At 43.7% G+C, this 18,156-nt stretch overlaps 1 protein-coding gene across 5 annotated transcripts in view; it reads left to right on the top strand.

Moving 5' to 3' along the window:
- MCU (mitochondrial calcium uniporter) overlaps positions 1–18,156 on the top strand; it is a 91,942-nt gene that overhangs the window by 36,784 nt on the left and 37,002 nt on the right. For 2 of the 5 annotated variants that reach the window (XM_075758987.1, XM_075758986.1), the window contains exon 2: positions 6,332–6,454. The exons of the other annotated variants lie outside the window; for them this stretch is intronic. In XM_075758987.1, coding sequence (XP_075615102.1) covers positions 6,332–6,454 — 123 coding nt within the window. The remainder of the gene's footprint in view (positions 1–6,331; positions 6,455–18,156) is intronic. 5 annotated transcript variants of the gene reach the window in all.

Genomic DNA, 18,156 nt, shown 5'->3' on the forward strand with positions numbered 1-18,156 from the left:
GCAGCTGTTTGAAAGAAAGAAGTTTCTGTCAAAAGTGAGGCAAAACACTGTAGGAACCAAAATGTTTCGCTTGGGTCAGTAGATTTGTCTACAAACTTGCATGCTATTTGTATAAAAAAAGGTGATACAGGCTTGCAACATGCCATGAGGCTTTGATCACATTGAATAACTAATAATAAACTGTACTCTGAAAGCCATGACTTGTGATGTAGAAGGCTGAGGAACAAATAATAGTATACTGTGAGTTAATATTCTATTAAAGGTCTCATGACATTCAGCTGTGTAGCAAATGGAGACCTTAATGTATTTAGTTCCTCTGCAGGGCTGTGCGCGCTATGAGAAAATGGACGGACTGTAGAAATGCCATCAGTGCATCGGTTATTTTGTCTCCTGCTTTAAGAGTTAGTTGTTAAGAAGCTGGTATACCGGAGTGGCAAAGGTACGAATACGTTCCAGCTTCGGGCGCTACATCCAAGACTTCAAATCCAAGTGAGCAGCTGTTCACGTTGCCTTCATGCTACGGTTTTGGTTGCCCTGGGCTCGTGAACTCTGCGATGTGCCACGTGAGAAACGCAGGAGAGTCTAATAGTCGCTATAAAGCGCGCTTGCGATATCATTTGCGTTTTCTGTAATGCGTCTTGCTATTTCATCATCTCTGCTGCTTTGAAACAATCAAACGCTGGAAGAATACCCCTGGGGACAAATCTAGATGTGATCTGTTATTCCTAGAGAGACAAGAAGAAAGTCTTTTTCTGTGTAGGGGAAGAAAAAAATCTAATTAGCTGGGGTCTTTGATACCTGAATTGTTTTGGAATAAATTTGCTGCACTTGAAAATGTAGGTCAGTTGAGGTAGCAAAACTGCCTGAACTGGAGAGCTAAAACTGCTGGAACCTGAGAGGGAAAAGGGAGATGACTTGTTTTTTCATGGCATCATCCTAAAAATTTCATGTTTTAGCCAACTTGATTTTTGACATATTATTTTTCTTTAACATTCTGGACTATATGCTACTACCCGGAACAGCTGAGGCTATAAAGAATTTAAAAAAAAAAAAAGAAAAAAGTGAGGACTTGGGGATTCTACCATGAAATTAGGAAGAAACAAGTAACCTGAGCGTTACTTGAGTCCTGTGAAAAAAGGCATCACTGAATTTTAAAATTTTAACGGTATTTGGTTATTAACCAAACAAAACCTGCTTTCTTGACATGCCCTTCCTGTGGTGTCAGTAACCTGATAAAAAACCTGCAGTTTGTCTCCCTCTTCTGAAACTATTGCACGCATAAATGCTGCTCCAACGGGCTTCGTGCATTATGTGTGGCTTGAGGATACCTAGCAAGAAGTCTTTGGTCACTGACGTTGCACTGCTGGAAGTCTGCCTACTCTCTGTTTTGGCTGTTTCTCCTGATGGCAGAGTAGGAAAATGCTGGGTGTTTAATGTGTAATTAATAAAGAAGAGATTGACAATAAAAATAGATGCCTTGCTGTACTGATCTAGCAGTTTGCTCGTCTCGTCCATCAACGTGCCGGCTGCGAGATGCTTTTCCAGCCATTTTAGCAGAGAGGGGTGCGTACGTACCCTTTCGCGCTCGCCGGGAAGAGGGAAGCGATGCAAACACTGCTGCGCTTGCGCCGTTGAATCGGTGTAAGGGGCTCGGTGGAAACGCGAGGGTTTCGGCTTGCATGCCTGACAGCGTGCGAGACTAGTGTGGCTTAGAACAGAGGTCGAGCAGTTGATTTCCTGTGTTAGAGCTGTTGAATACTTATGCTGACTAATATTTAGCTCACGAAAACATCCTGCAGCAATCCTCTGTCTCCCCTGAGGATGTGGAGTAGCAAGGACAGAAGAGCAGCAGCTGCAACTTCATGTGCAACTGGCTTGTGAATTCTTCAGGGGTATATTGTCCCCCGTTCCCAGAAAAAAAATCTTTTGCTTTCTCTTCCTACAGCCAAAATTTCTAATTCTTGGTAGCTTTCTTAGTGGGCAAAGATTTTTTTAGGTGTAGGTACATAAAACTAGTTGTAGTAAAAACCAAGATGTAATCAGTTCTGCTAACAGTGGAATTGATGTGCTCTCCTTTCCAAAACATATGCTATCTTTTTTTTTTTCCCATAATGACTTGCATAATAAGTTCTTCTTGCATCTCATTAATTAAAACACTGATAGTAATGATGGTAAGGCGAAGTTAAGATTTACTGGGACTTGGTTCAGCAAAGCAAATATGGCAATTTGTTGGAAGAGCTGTTTCTATAGTGTATCCATAATCGGTGGGATGCTTACCTAAGTGACCTGGGTTTGAATCTCCGTTCACAGAACTGTGTAGACCTTTTGCATTATTTATTGAAGAAAATGCGTAATCATGCCTGTTTTTCTATTTCTGTCTTAAAGCAACACCACCGCCACAGTAAGGGTAACCTTTCAGAGCTCCAAATGCAAAATGAAACGCTAGTATTGTGTCCAAATCTCTTTATTCTGAGTTTTGTTACATGTAGTTTATTCCCCTAAACCCCAGGGTTCATAAATCACGTATGGAAATATTTCTCTCTCTTAACACATTAGTTTCCTGCTGCGGTGGAAATGATGAAAGCGCGACGTCCTCCTTAAAACACACCAAGCGAGGACAGCACTAATGCTGCTTGTCATCTGATTTGTAGATTCCTTGACTTGGGGGCTTGACAGGAACAGCTTACCTTGAAGTGAGCTCCATCAAGTGTATTTAGAATAAATAAACCATGGTACGTGTTTTGGAAGCTATATTGGAATTGACTATAGCTTTAAGCTGTAGGCTCTTCAGGATGGGGCTTTTTTTATCCTGTACAGCCCAGAATACAATGGCTCTGATAACCTGTCCTGGTTGCTATGAGAGGAGATGTAAAGACTTGCTTCTTTCTAAGCTGCTTAGATAAAAGACAAAGCTGATGAACTCATTGCTGCCTTTATGTTTTGCCATATGCTGCTACTCTGGAGCGTTGTTTGCTATTGGCACTTAGCATATAGAATTAAAAAAAGAGTTCTCCTTAAAAGGTTGTCTCTGGAAAAGTATCTTCGTACTCAGGAGGTGGCTAGCTGAGACAAATAGTTTTGTATGAACCCTTGCGGAGGGAGAAGGTGACTGTAATTAAGAGATATAATACAGAAAAATCATTGTTTGACTGGCCAGGCAGCTGCCCAGCACAGAAATTTGGCTTCTAGTATCTTAGACCCTACAGGAGTTTGTTTTGGACCGTGGTTGGCTTTTCCGTGCGAGCAGCGTGCTTGAAGAGTGACGGGTGAGTCATTCTGGAAATTGGGAATGCCTTCTGATGGGAATTTTTTTAATGGTACTAGACAGTTTTCAGCTTGGCTTTCTGAATTCGGCTGCGCCACCAGGGAGCCGAAGAATATCATGTGGAAAGGACTTGGATGGCTTTCTAAGCTTTAATGAAAAGAGAACTAAAATTGCAGTTTTGCTGACACTACCTCATAATATGAGACCATTAGAGTGATCAAACAGTCTAAGAAAGCAAGCCGGAGAAAGAGCTATTGCTCGCATAATGACAGATCTTGTCTAGGAGCAAACTGTAGAATACAATGTGTTCTTCAGTTTAAGGTCTGTAATATATACGTATGCTTGTAGCTGTGTATGGGAAGGTATGGATCCTCATATTCCATGGCTGGTGTGAAGAAGGGGGACAGTACAGCCGAGGAGGGGACTAACCTTTGCTTGGCCTATTGCAACATGACAGGACCTGCGCAAATAGCCTGCGGCTGCTCTCCTGGCTATCATAGGTATTACAAAAATGGGGGGGGGGGGGGAAGCTCACAAAAAGATTATTTTTAACCTGCTCGTGTCATCTTAAATTGAGACCAAAGGCACAAAATGCTTGGAGCTATTAAAAATGCAATCAAGCACTCTTCAAATTCATCAGCTCAAAAGCTGGCATCACTGTGGTGTTTTTTCCAATGTCAAGAAAGTCCTTCAGCTCTTGGAATGGGAAGGGGTGAGGCTGGTTGCCCTGGATGGATAGCTATGGAAACAGGGAACATAAACTATGGAGGAGAGAGTGACTTCAGCTCTTTTTGCTGAACAAAGCAGTCCTGGCCTAAGCTTTTGCTCCCCAAATGTTTATGATTACAACTTCTTGCCACAAATTTAATTTCCATTGTCCTTTCACAGATTTCATATGAACTAGTGGAAATAAGATTGATGGGTAGATTCTTGCTGGCAGCCTTAACTGCACAAAAATGTTCAAGTAAGATGACCAATCTGAAATCCCTTGGCTTCAGGGCACAGCCACACAATGTGTGGGTGTTCTTATTTTCCATGTATTTTAATAAGCCTTGAGAAGACTCAGTGTTTTCCAGGGTTTGAAGTGCATTACCACTGAAGTCAAGACCATCTTCTCAAGGTTTCTGGAGGTCAGTTGGCTTTCCTCTTGGCCAGACAGCCTCATAAAAAGGGATAGCTTTCCCCTACAAGGGAGGAGAGAAGTGGTAGTTGCAGGGCACGAGGATTCTGCAGAGCTGCTGACGGCTCAGGGTACAACTGCCCGGTTTGTGGGAATTGTGGTCATGAGGAACAAGTAGTTTGCCCAGGAATCGTTGGCTTACTTGAATATTTCCTGTGTACTAGTACAAGAACTGAAAACTGTTGTTTTACCATTTGATCTGAAGGCTAACGTTCCTGTACGAGCTGGATAAAATTGTCTGAAAATCTTTGTAGAAGAACTGAAGACGCTGACTAAGTTGTAGCCAGCATAACGGGATCATATCATACGTTGCAAAGTTGCCCTACACAAATGCATGGTTTTAATGTGAATGTACAATATTAGTCGTGTATGCTGCTAAAAACTGCCTACAAACCCTTGCCAAAATAATTCAGGGTACGTTCTTGTGTTTCCCATTCTACGCAGCTTGTTTTATAAATATCTCAAAAGCTGTTGTTTCGGCACTGCTGTGTCTCAAACTACATGAGGTTGCTCTGAAGAATAATAGGCGCCAGGGTGCTCCAAGAGGTCGCCAGTGCAGCGGTGAGAAGCGTGTCGGCGCAGTCTGCTGTGACGCTAACACAGCTTGCGCGGAGCAGATGCTTAACGCGCTTTCAGAGCAGATCTAATGGAAACCAGTTCTGGCGTGCGTGCGAGTCGTCGGAGCACGTGAAGCGGGTGCGATGTCTCTTCTAGAAGCATAAAGGCAGTATGGTACAGACAACTGTGGGTGTACGCAAGGGGAAAGCTGCTGAGCGCTTTTTTTTTTCCTTTCTCTTCCCTGGAGCTGATCCTTTAAATTTGGCTGATGAGAGAGTACAGCTATAAAGTCTCCCCCCTGCTCCATGTTATCATTTTTCGATATATTATCTTTTAACTGCATATCTGTTAGGCCATCTTTAAGTGAAACCAAAATCTCATCTGGAATGATTGGTTTCTTAATACAAGTGACTAGTATTAAAGTAGCCCTTTCTATAGAGGGCTAGAAATGTCGATAAGGTGACTTGTGAGGCATTGAAAATGGTTTCACTTATAATGTCTGTGTCAGACAGCTGGCAGCAGCTGGCATTAATTTGTGTGAAATGCCTCTGGTTTGACTTGCATGAATGTTGGGAAGTCAAATTGAAGAGCCTCTTGCAAAAGAAACTTGGAGATAGGCTTTCTGTAATGATGGCTATAAAACCCGTTGTTCAATCGAGCTTTACAGCGGTTGTGGTCCAAGTTAACTTAGCTCACAATTTGATTAACAAGAAGGTTTAATTGCCCAGAATACTTCCCCATGTGGAGATCTATTTGGCCAGATTTCTCATGTAAATATTTCCAAATAAATTCATGCTTTTCTTCTTCCCTTTTAGCTGTATTGCAGAATGGTATGTTCTTTTTCACAGCTATTGATTGAAATATTTTGGTATCTTTGATATTCCATTTAAAGCCATAGTAAAAAAAGATGCTAGAAATAACGCTTAAAAAGCAGCAGCTTGTTCCTTGTTTTTTCTGAACCCAAGAAAATTTCACGTTGGAGCTATATCTGGCTTGGATTTGATTAAAAGAGTAGCAGCAGCTCCAGGTGATAGTCACTATCTGAGGAGTTATGAAAAGGCTAGCGGTTTATAATCCACGGATATATCCTATGCTCATCTTGTTCCCATTATCCTTGTTACCCGACCATTGACCGAATGGCTGTTTGGGGATTATTTTTAAGGCAGAAAAAAATCTTGACGGGTTTTTGCGACCGACTTCTGAATGTTGTTGGTATGGAGCTCAAAAAACCTGTTGTGGTTGAGGTGACTGCGCTTGCACAGGAAGGTGATGAAACCGTGACCGTGCGTGTGTGAGTCCTGATCTCCGTTTCCCTCTGTGCCCTGTAGTTTTGCTTTAGAAGGCTGCTGGCTTGCAATGGGAGTATCTGCTGGGAAACAATCTCCTCGAGGGCAGAAGAGGTCTATCAACGCTACAGGATGAGTAGGTGGCATTTAAATATACTCACTCAGGTAAATGAAGCCCTGCAGATGCCTCTGAGTATTCTGGAAATAAATACATGCGTTCCCTTCCCGTGAAGGTGTTGATATTGCATTTTTAGATGCTTTTCTGGAGAAGATAAAACAATGTTCAATTAATGAAATGACTCAAGAAATTTTTATTAGTCTAATATCTGAATCCTGGTTTCACTGGAGATTAGCCCTGGCTGACCCATGTAGGGCTTTCCCTATTTAGCAGTAGGGACATATGATGTCTAGGGTCTCAAACATCGTGGAAATGAATTGGTGAGAATTCATTGGGACTTGCCCTTTGCAGCCTTTGCTGTCAAAGTAGGTGCCTATTGCTGTGGAAAGTATCGCTTTAAGTGGAAAACATGTCTACCCCCTCGTTCTATTATAGAAAAAAATAGCTTTAATATTAGAAGTGATGCTTTCATGCATCTTCTGCCTGATATCAAGGAATTGGGGCTAGTTAAGCGTCGCAACAGGAGTGAGATAAATTCAGAGACTGCTTCTTGTCTGAAATACAGATGCCCTGATGGGATAATAAAGCAGTGCAGATTTCTGGTACAGCAAAGCTGGGAAGTTGTGTGATGTAAAAATAGTCATAGGAGATGGGAACAAAGGGGAGATGTCTTTCTTGCCTGCTCATCAGAGTTTGGAGTTGAGGGAAAAAACCAAACAAAACCAAAACACCACCACAACCAAACCTTGAAGATCTCACAAAAAACCTGCAAGAACTCCAATAAATATGTTGGCTGGTTTTTTTTTTTTTTTTTTTTTAGCTCTTTGTTGTGGCTGACATCTTTCTCTAGTGGCACTATCTGTTCAGCTCCACTCTGTAAGGGAAGACGCTGGTGGAATACACTGATCTCTCCTCAATTTGCCTATGGGAGAAGGAGCAGCGTAGACTTGAGGTGTGTTACCTGGTGCACGAGAGTCCCTGCTCACCTAGGGCAGGTGTCATGGGGGTCTCCTTATCTTTTTCTCTGTTATACTTCTGTCTGCACGTCGTTCCTGAAAATCTGTATCTTCAGGATAAAAAGAAGTTCAAAACAGCGGCACGTAGTTGTCAACTTCAGAGACAATTAGAGCAAGAGCAGTGTGGACCTGGAGTAACGAAGGTGGTTTTTCCTTGCCCTGAGACTGGATGGAAAATCCAGTGTTTTCTGCCAGGTGGACTGTGGAAGTGCCTCTGGGGGTGGAAGAGAAGTGTTTGAGAGTCAGCTCTGTTAAGTTAATAAACAGCGTCGTGCCACAGGTTCTGCGGCTGTGTGTGCGTTAAGGAAAAGGATGGTGGTGGCTGGGGTTGTTTGGTACTGGCACGGATTTTCTAAATGCGTATCAGAATTAGTAGTTGAAGAGGGAAGTGATTCTTGAAATCAATTTCTGCTTCATAAATGGTCTTGACATGGGGAAGAAAATACTTTACGAGATGTCACAGGAGACTGTAGCTTGTTTCCCATTTTGGCACATCTGCAAACTGAAATGCCTTGTCCTGAGGCTCGGGAATCTCAGACTTCTTGCTATACTGTCCTTTAATGAGGAAGGGAAGGGCTGTGTTTTCGTTCATAGGTCATGTAGGACTGAATGTTTGAGCCCAGCTTCAATAAAACCTTTGCGTTCCTGGTTGCTATGAGCTTGTGAATATGAGTTTATTTCTGTCTGCACTTACAAGCCCTGCCACCTCCGTAAACGTGGCTCGCTGCTAAAAAACGGGAGCAAAATTGTGAAGGCTAGCAGCAGATCTATCTGCGCTCTCTACGTGCCGTAAAGCTCGGCGGCAGCGCTCTTGTGAACGTGCAAGAGTGGTGAAAAGGGCTTGTGAGCAAGGCTACAGAGCTAGGGAGATTTAACGTATAGTGTTGCTCAGAGACATTTGCTGCCTGTCATGCAACCTTCGGAATAAAATATGTAAGTTTTTGCCTCTGCTTGCATGATATTAATATCACCCTGACACAGATGAAGTGTTTTGTGGCAAACGTGCTCCCCCAGCTACGTAAGAGCTTGCGAGGTGTTGTCTTTAGGGAAATCATATAGCAGAGCCTTGGAGAAAGAGGGAGGGCAAGAGTGTATTTACTTTTCCTCTGATCTATAAAATTACTTAATAGAGACAGAAATGATCTCATTGTGAAGCATATGCATTTTTCTTAAACTCGTCGATACTGTGAATATGAATTTTCTACTCTTTATAGTGGTACCACAGCTGCCTAGAGATACACGTTATTTCTTGTGAAGAATGATTACAAGTATTCTACCTTTTTCCTGCCTCCCAAGTTATTTTTTTGCATGTCTGGTACCCAAAACGTGGCTGACGTTTACCCCTTTATCAGTGTCGTGCTGCCATTCTCCCCGGGTGTTCATAAAACTAAATATATAACAGAATATTGGATAAATACATCGAGCAGAGTATTTCTGCACTTAATAAACAACCAAATTTAAGTTGTAAAATGTAATTTTGTGGTTTGCCTGCAGCTTTTCCTTTTGTCTTCTGCTGTTCTCCTTGTCTCTGAGATGCTGAGCATCCACGTAAAGAAAGGCTGCTTAGTGTTTACAGGTAGAAATTTTGCGCATTGTAACACAGTATGTTTTATTGCCTGCATTTTTCTTGTTTTGCATAGGGAGAGGTGTTAACTGTGATGAATTGCTTAATTCTTAAAACTGCTGCTTGTTGTCCAAGAAGCTGTACTTCAGTTAAATGAGTTGAGGACTTCAGGGGAGAGCGAGTACTAGACCTAGACAGTTTCTACAGGTTTATGCCCCCAGCTTTTGTGGGTGGGTAGTGGTCTCATGGGCTGGATTTGTTGTACTCGCAGACTCTGTGTGGGTCTTCAAATTTGTCCATTCTCAAGCCTTTTCTGTTTTCAATGCAGCAAATGCTAAAGATGGTTTTCTTCTCCTTGATGAATGGGATTCTGACCTGGAGGGGAAAAACCGAGGAAAAGCACTCTTTCTGAACGCAGCGACCTTCTTGACTGCATGCTTGATTGGCCAAGGTGTGGGGGCTGCGAGGCTGCGTATTTCCTGGGTTTGCTGCGAAAGCACTGAAGGCTGATTTTTTTTTTTTGCAGATAAGTTTATTGAAATAACACACAGTCCAAATGGCTGATGTTGCATCTTCATGTAAGGTCTGAGTTCACCCCTGCGCTTCTGTAGCGCTCTGCCGCGACTGGGATGTGGATGAGAAGTCGCATTCCCTTTAACCACTCGGGTTGCCCATCGCGGCTGCCTTCCTGCGCAGAGCTTACCGAGAGGGATGCCGAGGTGTGTGGTTTGAGCGCGAACACCCTGGGTATGTCTGCAACAAAAACGTCAGTCTTACGAAATTCAGTGGGCAAATTCAGGTACTGAGTGTGATGGAGCTGCCAGCTCGGCATCTTCGCTTAATTGAAATGTACCTATCTCAAATATAACTAATAAGTCAGACTGAATTAATTGCAGAGTACAGTACGTTACTACCCAGGAAAGCAGCGGCTGATGCAGTCCCTTGGACTCGCGTTGCCGTGTTCTGCCCGGAGCTGAGCACGCTGTCTGGGCCATGGCTCTTCCCCTGCCCAGGGGATTCCGGTGCAGGTCTCGGGCACTCTTGTGGCTGGTGAAACAGCACCTGTAGGAAAAGTACTGCTGCTTCTGTTCTCCTGTTGGAGAACTGGGCTTCTGAGGGGAGCATGGATGTTCAAGAGGAAGTAAAATCTCCAGGAACTTTGTTTAGAGTAAAGATTGTGGTGTGTAAGTTTGAATTTTTAAAATTTTTTTTACAGTTAAAATCCTTGCTGGTGTCTCAGAATTAAAGCACTCTGCCCACCAATCTCAATTTCTGAATGTAGTTAAAAACACTCTCGTTTTTCAAGCTTGATTATTTTAATTTTTTGAAGGAAAAGACATCTGTTGGAACAGAACCCCCTCCCCCCCCGTTGGTTCTTTCACGTAGCTTCCATAATTAGTGCTGCTGCTTAGCATTACATGTGGATGGAAGATGTGACAGTGATAGGTGCACCGGGCTGAAAAGAATTCGTTCTTAATTGCAGCAAATATGTAGCATATTACGAAGATTTCATTCTGTAGCAATAGCTACAGTAGAAGCATTTGGCTGCAGTAGAAGAGCAGAATGAGTTGTGCAGGAACAACTCATCGTGTTAACGTAACTCTGGCTTATGCTTGCACTTAGGTAAATAATATCCCTCACAGAGGAAAATGATTCTTTTTTTAGCAAGATGGGTGAACGCAAAGGATCTTGAAGGGTTACTATTTTAAAGCTAACTTTGCCAACTCCATCTATGCTATGTAAATACGCAAATTACTTCTGTGTGAAGAATTTCTGCATCGTTTTGGGTGGGTAATTTGTTGCAGTCTCAAATCACTCGACTGCTTTTTCAACACTATCTCTTCTATACGCTAATTTTCTGGTATTCTGTGGATTTTCTTGCTTTTGCTCTTAGAGCAATGTAATTACTTCTGGGAGCAAATTTCCAAACAGAAAATTGATGAGGTAGGAGTGTAAAAACATTAATACATCTGCTGGCGTCGCATGCTGTAGTACGCTAAGAACTGGGGGAGTTGACGACAAAACCCATTCGTATGTGCTCTCATACATCCGTGCCTCCCTGCAGTCGCTTATGGCCGTAAATGCAATGCGGAGATAAGGCTCTAATTTCAGAGCACCAGGGGAACCCCCGACGCGCACATGGAGAGCAGCGCGTTGAAAACGAGACTGCGGAACTGCCTTGTGCTTCTGATGCTCAGCGTGGGAGTTCCCTGCAGCAAAGGTAATTCCCCGAAGCAGCGATTGCTAGTGGCGTCGAGAGGAAGGAAAGAGAGGAGATGGGAGATTCGGTTTAACTTTAATTTCGAAGCCTTGATTTATTACGCCTTATTGAAATCTGTTCAGCAAAGGCATCTCGTTGCCAGGGGAGCTGGGATTCCTCGTACCGCATCACTCTTCCTCCACCTTCCCTGCTTAGTATGCAGGGGAGAGCTGCATCATCCAGCAAGGGTATCTCCCGTCTCCCACCTCCATCTCGTGCTCAGCAAAGTGAGCAGCAAGGGACACAGGCAGCCCCGGCTGCTGATGCTCTACTAATAACCTTCAAGCTCCTGCGGCAAGGTTGTCGGCTGTATCGGCTGAAAGCTGCAACTTCATTTCCCATGTCGGCTTCTCTGGGGTGTCCTTTGTCTCTAAAGCAAGCCTGCTTTTAAATAATATAAAAAGGAGGGATTATACTTTCCTTTTAGAGCATGCCGTTGAAAACGTTGCTGCTGGAGTAGCAACATTTGTACTTAAAAACCTGCTGTTAACAAGTAGCTTTCCTCTTTTAAGAGAGGGAAATGCATATGTGATAAGGAGACCAAAACAGATGGTCTCAGTGCGTTTGGTTTGATCGGTGAATTTAGAAACAACGTCATTTGAGCACTCTTGTCCCAGAGTGTTAATTATCCTGGGGGTCTGCGGAGCGGGGAGAGAAGGGAGGTGTCTAATCACGAAGACTTGCTTCCCATGCGGTGCGCATTAAATGGAAATCCCTTTGTTTGTATTCGTTGCACCATTCAAGTAATCTTCCATGTGAGATGTGAACCTTGCTGCGTGATTTGGCTGGTTAAACCAATTATTACATGTAGGGCTTTCCCAGAACAGCCGTCTTTGTCGTCATCTCACTTTTCAAACTGACTCAAGTATTTTGACCTGTAAGAAACGCAAGAGGGGAGGGAAAAAAAAAGTCACTACTAATTAGATTATTGCCCATCTGCATGTTAAAGTCACTGTCTCGGCTTTTGTCCTGTGTGTTGCTGATGCTGTGTAGTACAGACAAGAGAATCTTTCCGTAGCCTTCTGCTTAGCTATAGGCTTCAATTCTATTCTCTGCAGCCAAACTGATTTTATATGATTTTTTTAGACTACCTGAAACGCAAATCTGAGTGTCAGAGGCTGTGCGAATTAACCAGCATGGCTTATGCAGATGCTAAATACAGCATCTGCGCCGAAAAATTACTCTAGAAATGTCAGAATTAGCGGGAGCCTGTTTTCAAGCTAACCTTGTTGCATAGAATATCTTGAGGTTTCAGTTCCGTTTCTCTGTGTGTGGATTTTGACATGATCTAAATATCAGCCCAAGTCTTGGTGACTCTGCGCTCTGAGTTGGCTCTTGATGAGTAAATCATGTCAATCGTTAATACCTGTGTGGTTTTGCACAGCCTTTGGTGAAGGCATTGGTGTACCAAAAAAAAAAAATAATCTATTTTTATCTAGTCTAAAGTGAGTTCAGCATGAGAACACTGGAAGTTATGTATACTGTCAGCCCTTTAAATAAAACCAGGAAAATTGATTTTTATTTTTTTTTTAAGAAAAAGCTGTAGGGAAGCTTCTGGTTGTGTTTTTGGATAGACCATGTATAAAAAGCTTATGTTGAAACTTTAGGCGTGTGTGTATAGAGATTTGCGATATGAATTTGTTAACTGCTGGACACCCGAGGATTTTAGCTTCTCTGAACTGCGCTACGTATTTCAACACGCTATGGCCAAATGCTACTGGATGTGAGGTGCAGCTTAATCAGTAAAATCCCTGTTAGTGAGAATATTTTCAGTTGCATCTTTTTCCAAGTCCTTTGTGGTTTTTCCTCAAACATGAGGCTGTCTGCAGGCTGTTCTGTATGTGAAGTTGTTCCCCACACATGGAAGGTCTGTGTTTCTTAAACCGCTATGAAATTTGGTGGTAAAGCAGTGGTGAGGTCCTGTTAAGGAATTTCATGAGCCTTATTTTCCAAACAAGGCACTATTTTCTAAATAAATGCTGCTAAAAATGCATTTTACAAAAAAAAAAAAAAAAAAATCTGTGGGGGTTACAGCTGCTGGGATGGGACCAGGCAAGCAGCGAGGAAGAATGATTTTTCTGCTGTTTTGCCCTTAGGACTACAACTTTAACGTTACTTCCATCCACGCTGCCTATGAAAGGTGCTGTGCTTCAGTCTGTGCCGACTGAAGTGATACTTTTATATTTTGCTAAAAGCCGCAGTACTCTGCCTCCTGCGGATAACCAAGAATGCCTATGGTACCAAGCCTGAGTAAATGGCTAGCAGGCGCGTGGGGTGGATGATTTATTGTATGGCCTATGTATAAGCTGCGTTTACCGTTTTCTTTCGTATATACTAGAAGAAACTTTATTTGTCTTCAACAGATTCCTTTTGAAAGCAACAGCTGCTCTATAAAACCAGATTTTTTCCTTACTTCTCTCCTACTTACACGGCTGAGTGAGATTTGTGTTAGTGTTATGTGTCCTACACTTGCCAGGAGAAAATAGAGGTGAGGTGTCCTACACCTCGGATTTTCCTGGGCAAATAGCTGTCAAATGTACCAAATCATGGCAAATAAAAGAAGGTCCGCTCTTGACTCGAGGAACCCAAAACCAGGCAGTTGCCTTAAACCCAGCCTGGCATTGCATGTCCTGCCGGTGCATGGTGTAATAATTGCTGGACTCTGCTGTTATCAAAAGGATTAATTAACAAAAAGCTTTGCCGAATGGTTTAGGCGAGTCTTGCGCTGGAGGAAAGGCTGGTAGCCAGAGGTTTGTATTTATTTGCATTGGTGTTTCAGATGGAAGTTTTATCAACATTTCTTACTTGTTTGGCTTTAATGGCGTTTCTCAGCTTGTGGCCTGAAAGAGGAAATGAAGCAGAAGAAACATGCCCTTGGCTCATCCTACAGGCCAGCCGCTCGGAGGCATACTGAAAGCGTTTGTAACTTATTTTAAGCACGACGAGAATTTGACACCTTAAAACATTCTTCTAGAAGTCTGGCTTCCAAAAGCCCAGGCTAGTCACTTGGGGACAGCCGTCGCGCTCTTTTCCCCCAGGTAAAACCCCTGTGTAGGTTGACTGGCACGAAGGGGTTCGTTAGGTGACGAGCGTGCTGGCAGGAGCAGCCTTGACTTTCAGAGGATGGCACTGAGACCGCAGTTATGTGAGGTGCGTGTTTTCCTCCTGGAAAATCTCAGCCTTCCAGCTGATGTGAAAAGGAGAGGTACGGGGAAATTACTTGACTCTCTGCGTGAGAGAGAGCTGAGGTGTGCTGGGTAACTTTTAACTGTATTTTCCTCGGAGGTTTATGGTAAGCTGGTATATATGGTAAGCTGCACACCTGCAGACAGCAACAAGTAGGTGTAAGTGACGGGTTACATTACTTGGCTGCCAGCAGATTTAGCAGTCTTTCAAATTCAATTTTATTCTTTTCCTGAAGCGCCAAGTCCCGACGTCTGGACGTGAAGCCCTCCTGCCTTTTCTAGCTGATGGAAAGCACGTAAGTGCAGTGTTAGTGGAGGGCAAGATGAGCTGAAACATGGCAGGACTGATCTCTTCGGTAGAAATTCAGTAGCTATTTCAGATAACCATACTTTGGTTCCTCCGAAAGATAGATGCTTTGCATCTCCTGCCCGCTGAACCGTGGGAAATTGGACTGGGGAAGGGTGTGGGATTAATTTTGGGTGATTGTAACCCTGAATTTGGAGCGGGGAGCAAGCTCAAGGGGCTCAGCTTCTGTGCTGCTTAATATGGATTTAATTTTCATTAGATGATTGTAGTGTTGTCAACCTTCTTCTGCCTAAGGGAAGGTTAAATGCTTGCAGAAAACGTGTGCAGGTTTCTGAAGAAAGATGAATTTGGCTGCAAACTTGAGTTTATTACCGAGTGATATTGGGGTTGATGAGAACAAGTCAGCTTTTTTCTGTGTGTCTGTAGAGGGCTGATGTATTGCCTGGACTCCAGAGTGAGTTAAATCCCCCGGATTAATAGTGGAGCTTTTATTGAAATGAATGTTTGTAGTTCAGTAATGTAGTGGTTGTCCTTAAGTGATGAGAAACAAAGGTGTGACATAGCCACGCGGCAACGTCCTTGTGAAGGCTAAAAGTTACCACTGCGCTTTTATGGAAGTAAAGTTAGAAAATTGATCTGAGGAACCCTTAACGCAATATTGAAGGCTTTATTTTTTTCTTAGCTTTATTCAACTGAAGCTATCAAAGCCTGAGGTGCCACTTTTGATGCCACTTCTGTGGTTTTCACTGGGAAACGAGGATGAATGCAAAGATCTGCCAACAAGTGGTACCATGCTTAAGGTTAAGCTTCCACTAATGCTAGCCTTAATTTTTATTTGGAAGGAAAACATCAGGCCCAGATGTGAGCAGGAACAATGGGGTATTTCTCATCTTCTGGTTGCAAATGCCACAAGCAGGAAAAACACTGGGCACGTGGCTGGGCAGCCAGTTGTACTGATTGTCTTATCTGTAAACTGCCCTCATGGCGGGGGTGGGGGGGAGTTGAGCTTGAGCGTACAAGAGTATGTCAGAGCACTGTCATGGGCAGGAGTTGGGAAGGCAGCACGGCCTGGGGTCTCCTTAATTAAGGTAATGCGACAGATTGCACTCGGGTAGTCACGAGGCTTCATCCGAATAGTAAGTTGAGGTATATTTTATAGCAACTCGGGATTCAGGTGATCTGTGTTTGCATTAGCATTGACTGGTCCAGGGAAGCTTCACTTCAGGTAAAATGTTGTGCAGACACTTCAGACCGGTGCGAGATGGATGGCGCGTGCTGACAGCCTGTGTGGAATGTCCTGGCCAGCAAGCAGCGGAGACTCGGAGAGGATATGTCAATGCCAAAGCTCAGTCTTGTTTAAAATGCAGCCCTAAGAGGGAGATGAAGTGTCATTTCCCGGGATTTCCTAATGGCTGCACTGTTGGGCACAATTCCGGGTCCAACTTGCTTATCTCGCCAAACACCAAGGTGAGTGTCTTGGAAATTAATGGGAAGGGTGAAGAACTGTGGGGTTCCAGGCAATTTAAGCGAGTAAAGATCAAAATGACGCTGACTACTGGATGGTAATAATGAAGGTACCCAAATGAGGAGTATTTCCCAAAGGCAGAGTTTGGTGGCGTTGCACAGTCTGAGGTTTTGGACTGTAATGATTGGAAGGTGCGTAAAACCCTGCCATGCAAGACGGGTGCTGCTGGCGTAACTGCCACCCACCAGCAGCGTTAGGAAATTTTGTCCTTTCTCCTAACGGTGGAGCTGCTGTTGCTGTATTTCTTAATCTGGGAGCAGTATGGGCAAAAAGCGGGGCTTAGGATGGAGGCATCTGGAGGGTGGGAGTCTAGTTCTGATCCTTGTGCCCCTTGGCTGTGTTTTTCTTTTGCAAACAGTGTTCATAAAAATAAAAAAGCTGCCAACCTGTTGATGGAGTTGGCTTGGTTCAGGAAATACAAGGAATGCTTCGCTGCAGCAGGTGGTGTACAGCGCTTTGAGCCTTTTGGAGAGATGGAGGCAATCCTGTACTTCTGATTTTTCTGTAGTGTAGCAGTTACATTAACTTTCCAGGATGCAAGATGCCTGTGTTTTTTAAAAACAAACCAGACAAAACCCCAAGGAATTTCAGCTTGTTTGTAGATGGGATCTAAACAAATCTGGCTTCAGGTGAACACCTGAACTATCACGGTACAGGGTTTATTCGGTCTCTGCTGTCAGAGCCACCGGTACAGTAGATGGGATGCTCGTGGGGCTGGGCAGGAGCGGGTCTGTCCCTGTTACTGGGATCCTTCCTGTCCTGGTGCAAGCACAGGCGATGACTTGATGAGCAGTGCCTCTGTCGTTTATGAAGCTAGCCCATTTAGAATTTTCTGTATCTCTAAGGCTGTTCTATGCTGAAATACAAAAAGGCGAGATCCAGTCTCTAGAGTCAGTCCTAGACCACTAATATTGAAAAAACCCCTAAGCCTTGCTTGTTCAAAAGCTTGTGTTTCTCCATCCACTCACCAAGATGTTTATACCCCCTGACCGCTGTAACTACAGAAATGCTTTTGCAGGTGGCCTCTCTTGACAGAATCCAAAACTATTTTAATGGATTTGTCAGTTCGGTGCCGAGTTGGGAGGAAAAGGGGTTATTTGAGCAGTCTTAACATCGGGTTGGCATTGCCCGGGTGAACAAGGCTGCCGAGCTGGCTGGCAGCTCCTCGTGCTTCGCTCGACGCTGCCGGTGTAGGCAGAAGCTCTCCCTGAGCATTTCAGACAAGATCTCCCAGGGAACAGCTTAGAATGGGGGAAACCTCCACTTTGTGCATTCGCTGCTTGTCCTCGCTAAAATAAAACCGGTGACGGGCATTCAGTGTGAATGAAATCTGAGCGGTGAGTCATTCCCCCGAGAAAGACCTTGCTCAAAATCATAACGCTGAAATGAAACGTATTTCTTTTGGGCTTCTCCTGCTTGCATCCCTTTTGTGTGCTGGTAGCCGGGAGGAGGTCGCCTCGAGTTGAAAACAATCGTTCCAGTTATCGGCCTCGCTGGCAGAAAAGGCAATCGCCCTGAGCGTTACTGGGATTCCCCGCTCTTTATTTATTTATAGGTCTCGAGCACTGCTGAAAGCAACCAAGAGGAGAAAAGTACTGGGCCTACGGAGTGGCACGCAGCTCGCTCCGAGCAAAGCATGAATGGGGTGCTTGGCTTTGACATCCTGCTTAATGCTGCTGCAGTTAGTGTAATAACAACACCCCCCTCTAAATCATTCCTTTAGCATAATCACTGGCAGACTTTGCACGGATTTTGCAGACAGATTAAATTTAAAGTCACCGTCTGAAGTGTGGGATAGATGGGATAACGGGTCTACTGAAAGATGTCAGCTTATTTATTAAAATTTGGGAGGGTACCAAATAGAAAGAGCTGATTTCTGTGGAATTAAATGG

The sequence above is a fragment of the Balearica regulorum genome, chromosome 7 (genome assembly GCF_011004875.1).
Source record: "Balearica regulorum gibbericeps isolate bBalReg1 chromosome 7, bBalReg1.pri, whole genome shotgun sequence".
Lineage (NCBI taxonomy): Eukaryota > Metazoa > Chordata > Aves > Gruiformes > Gruidae > Balearica > Balearica regulorum.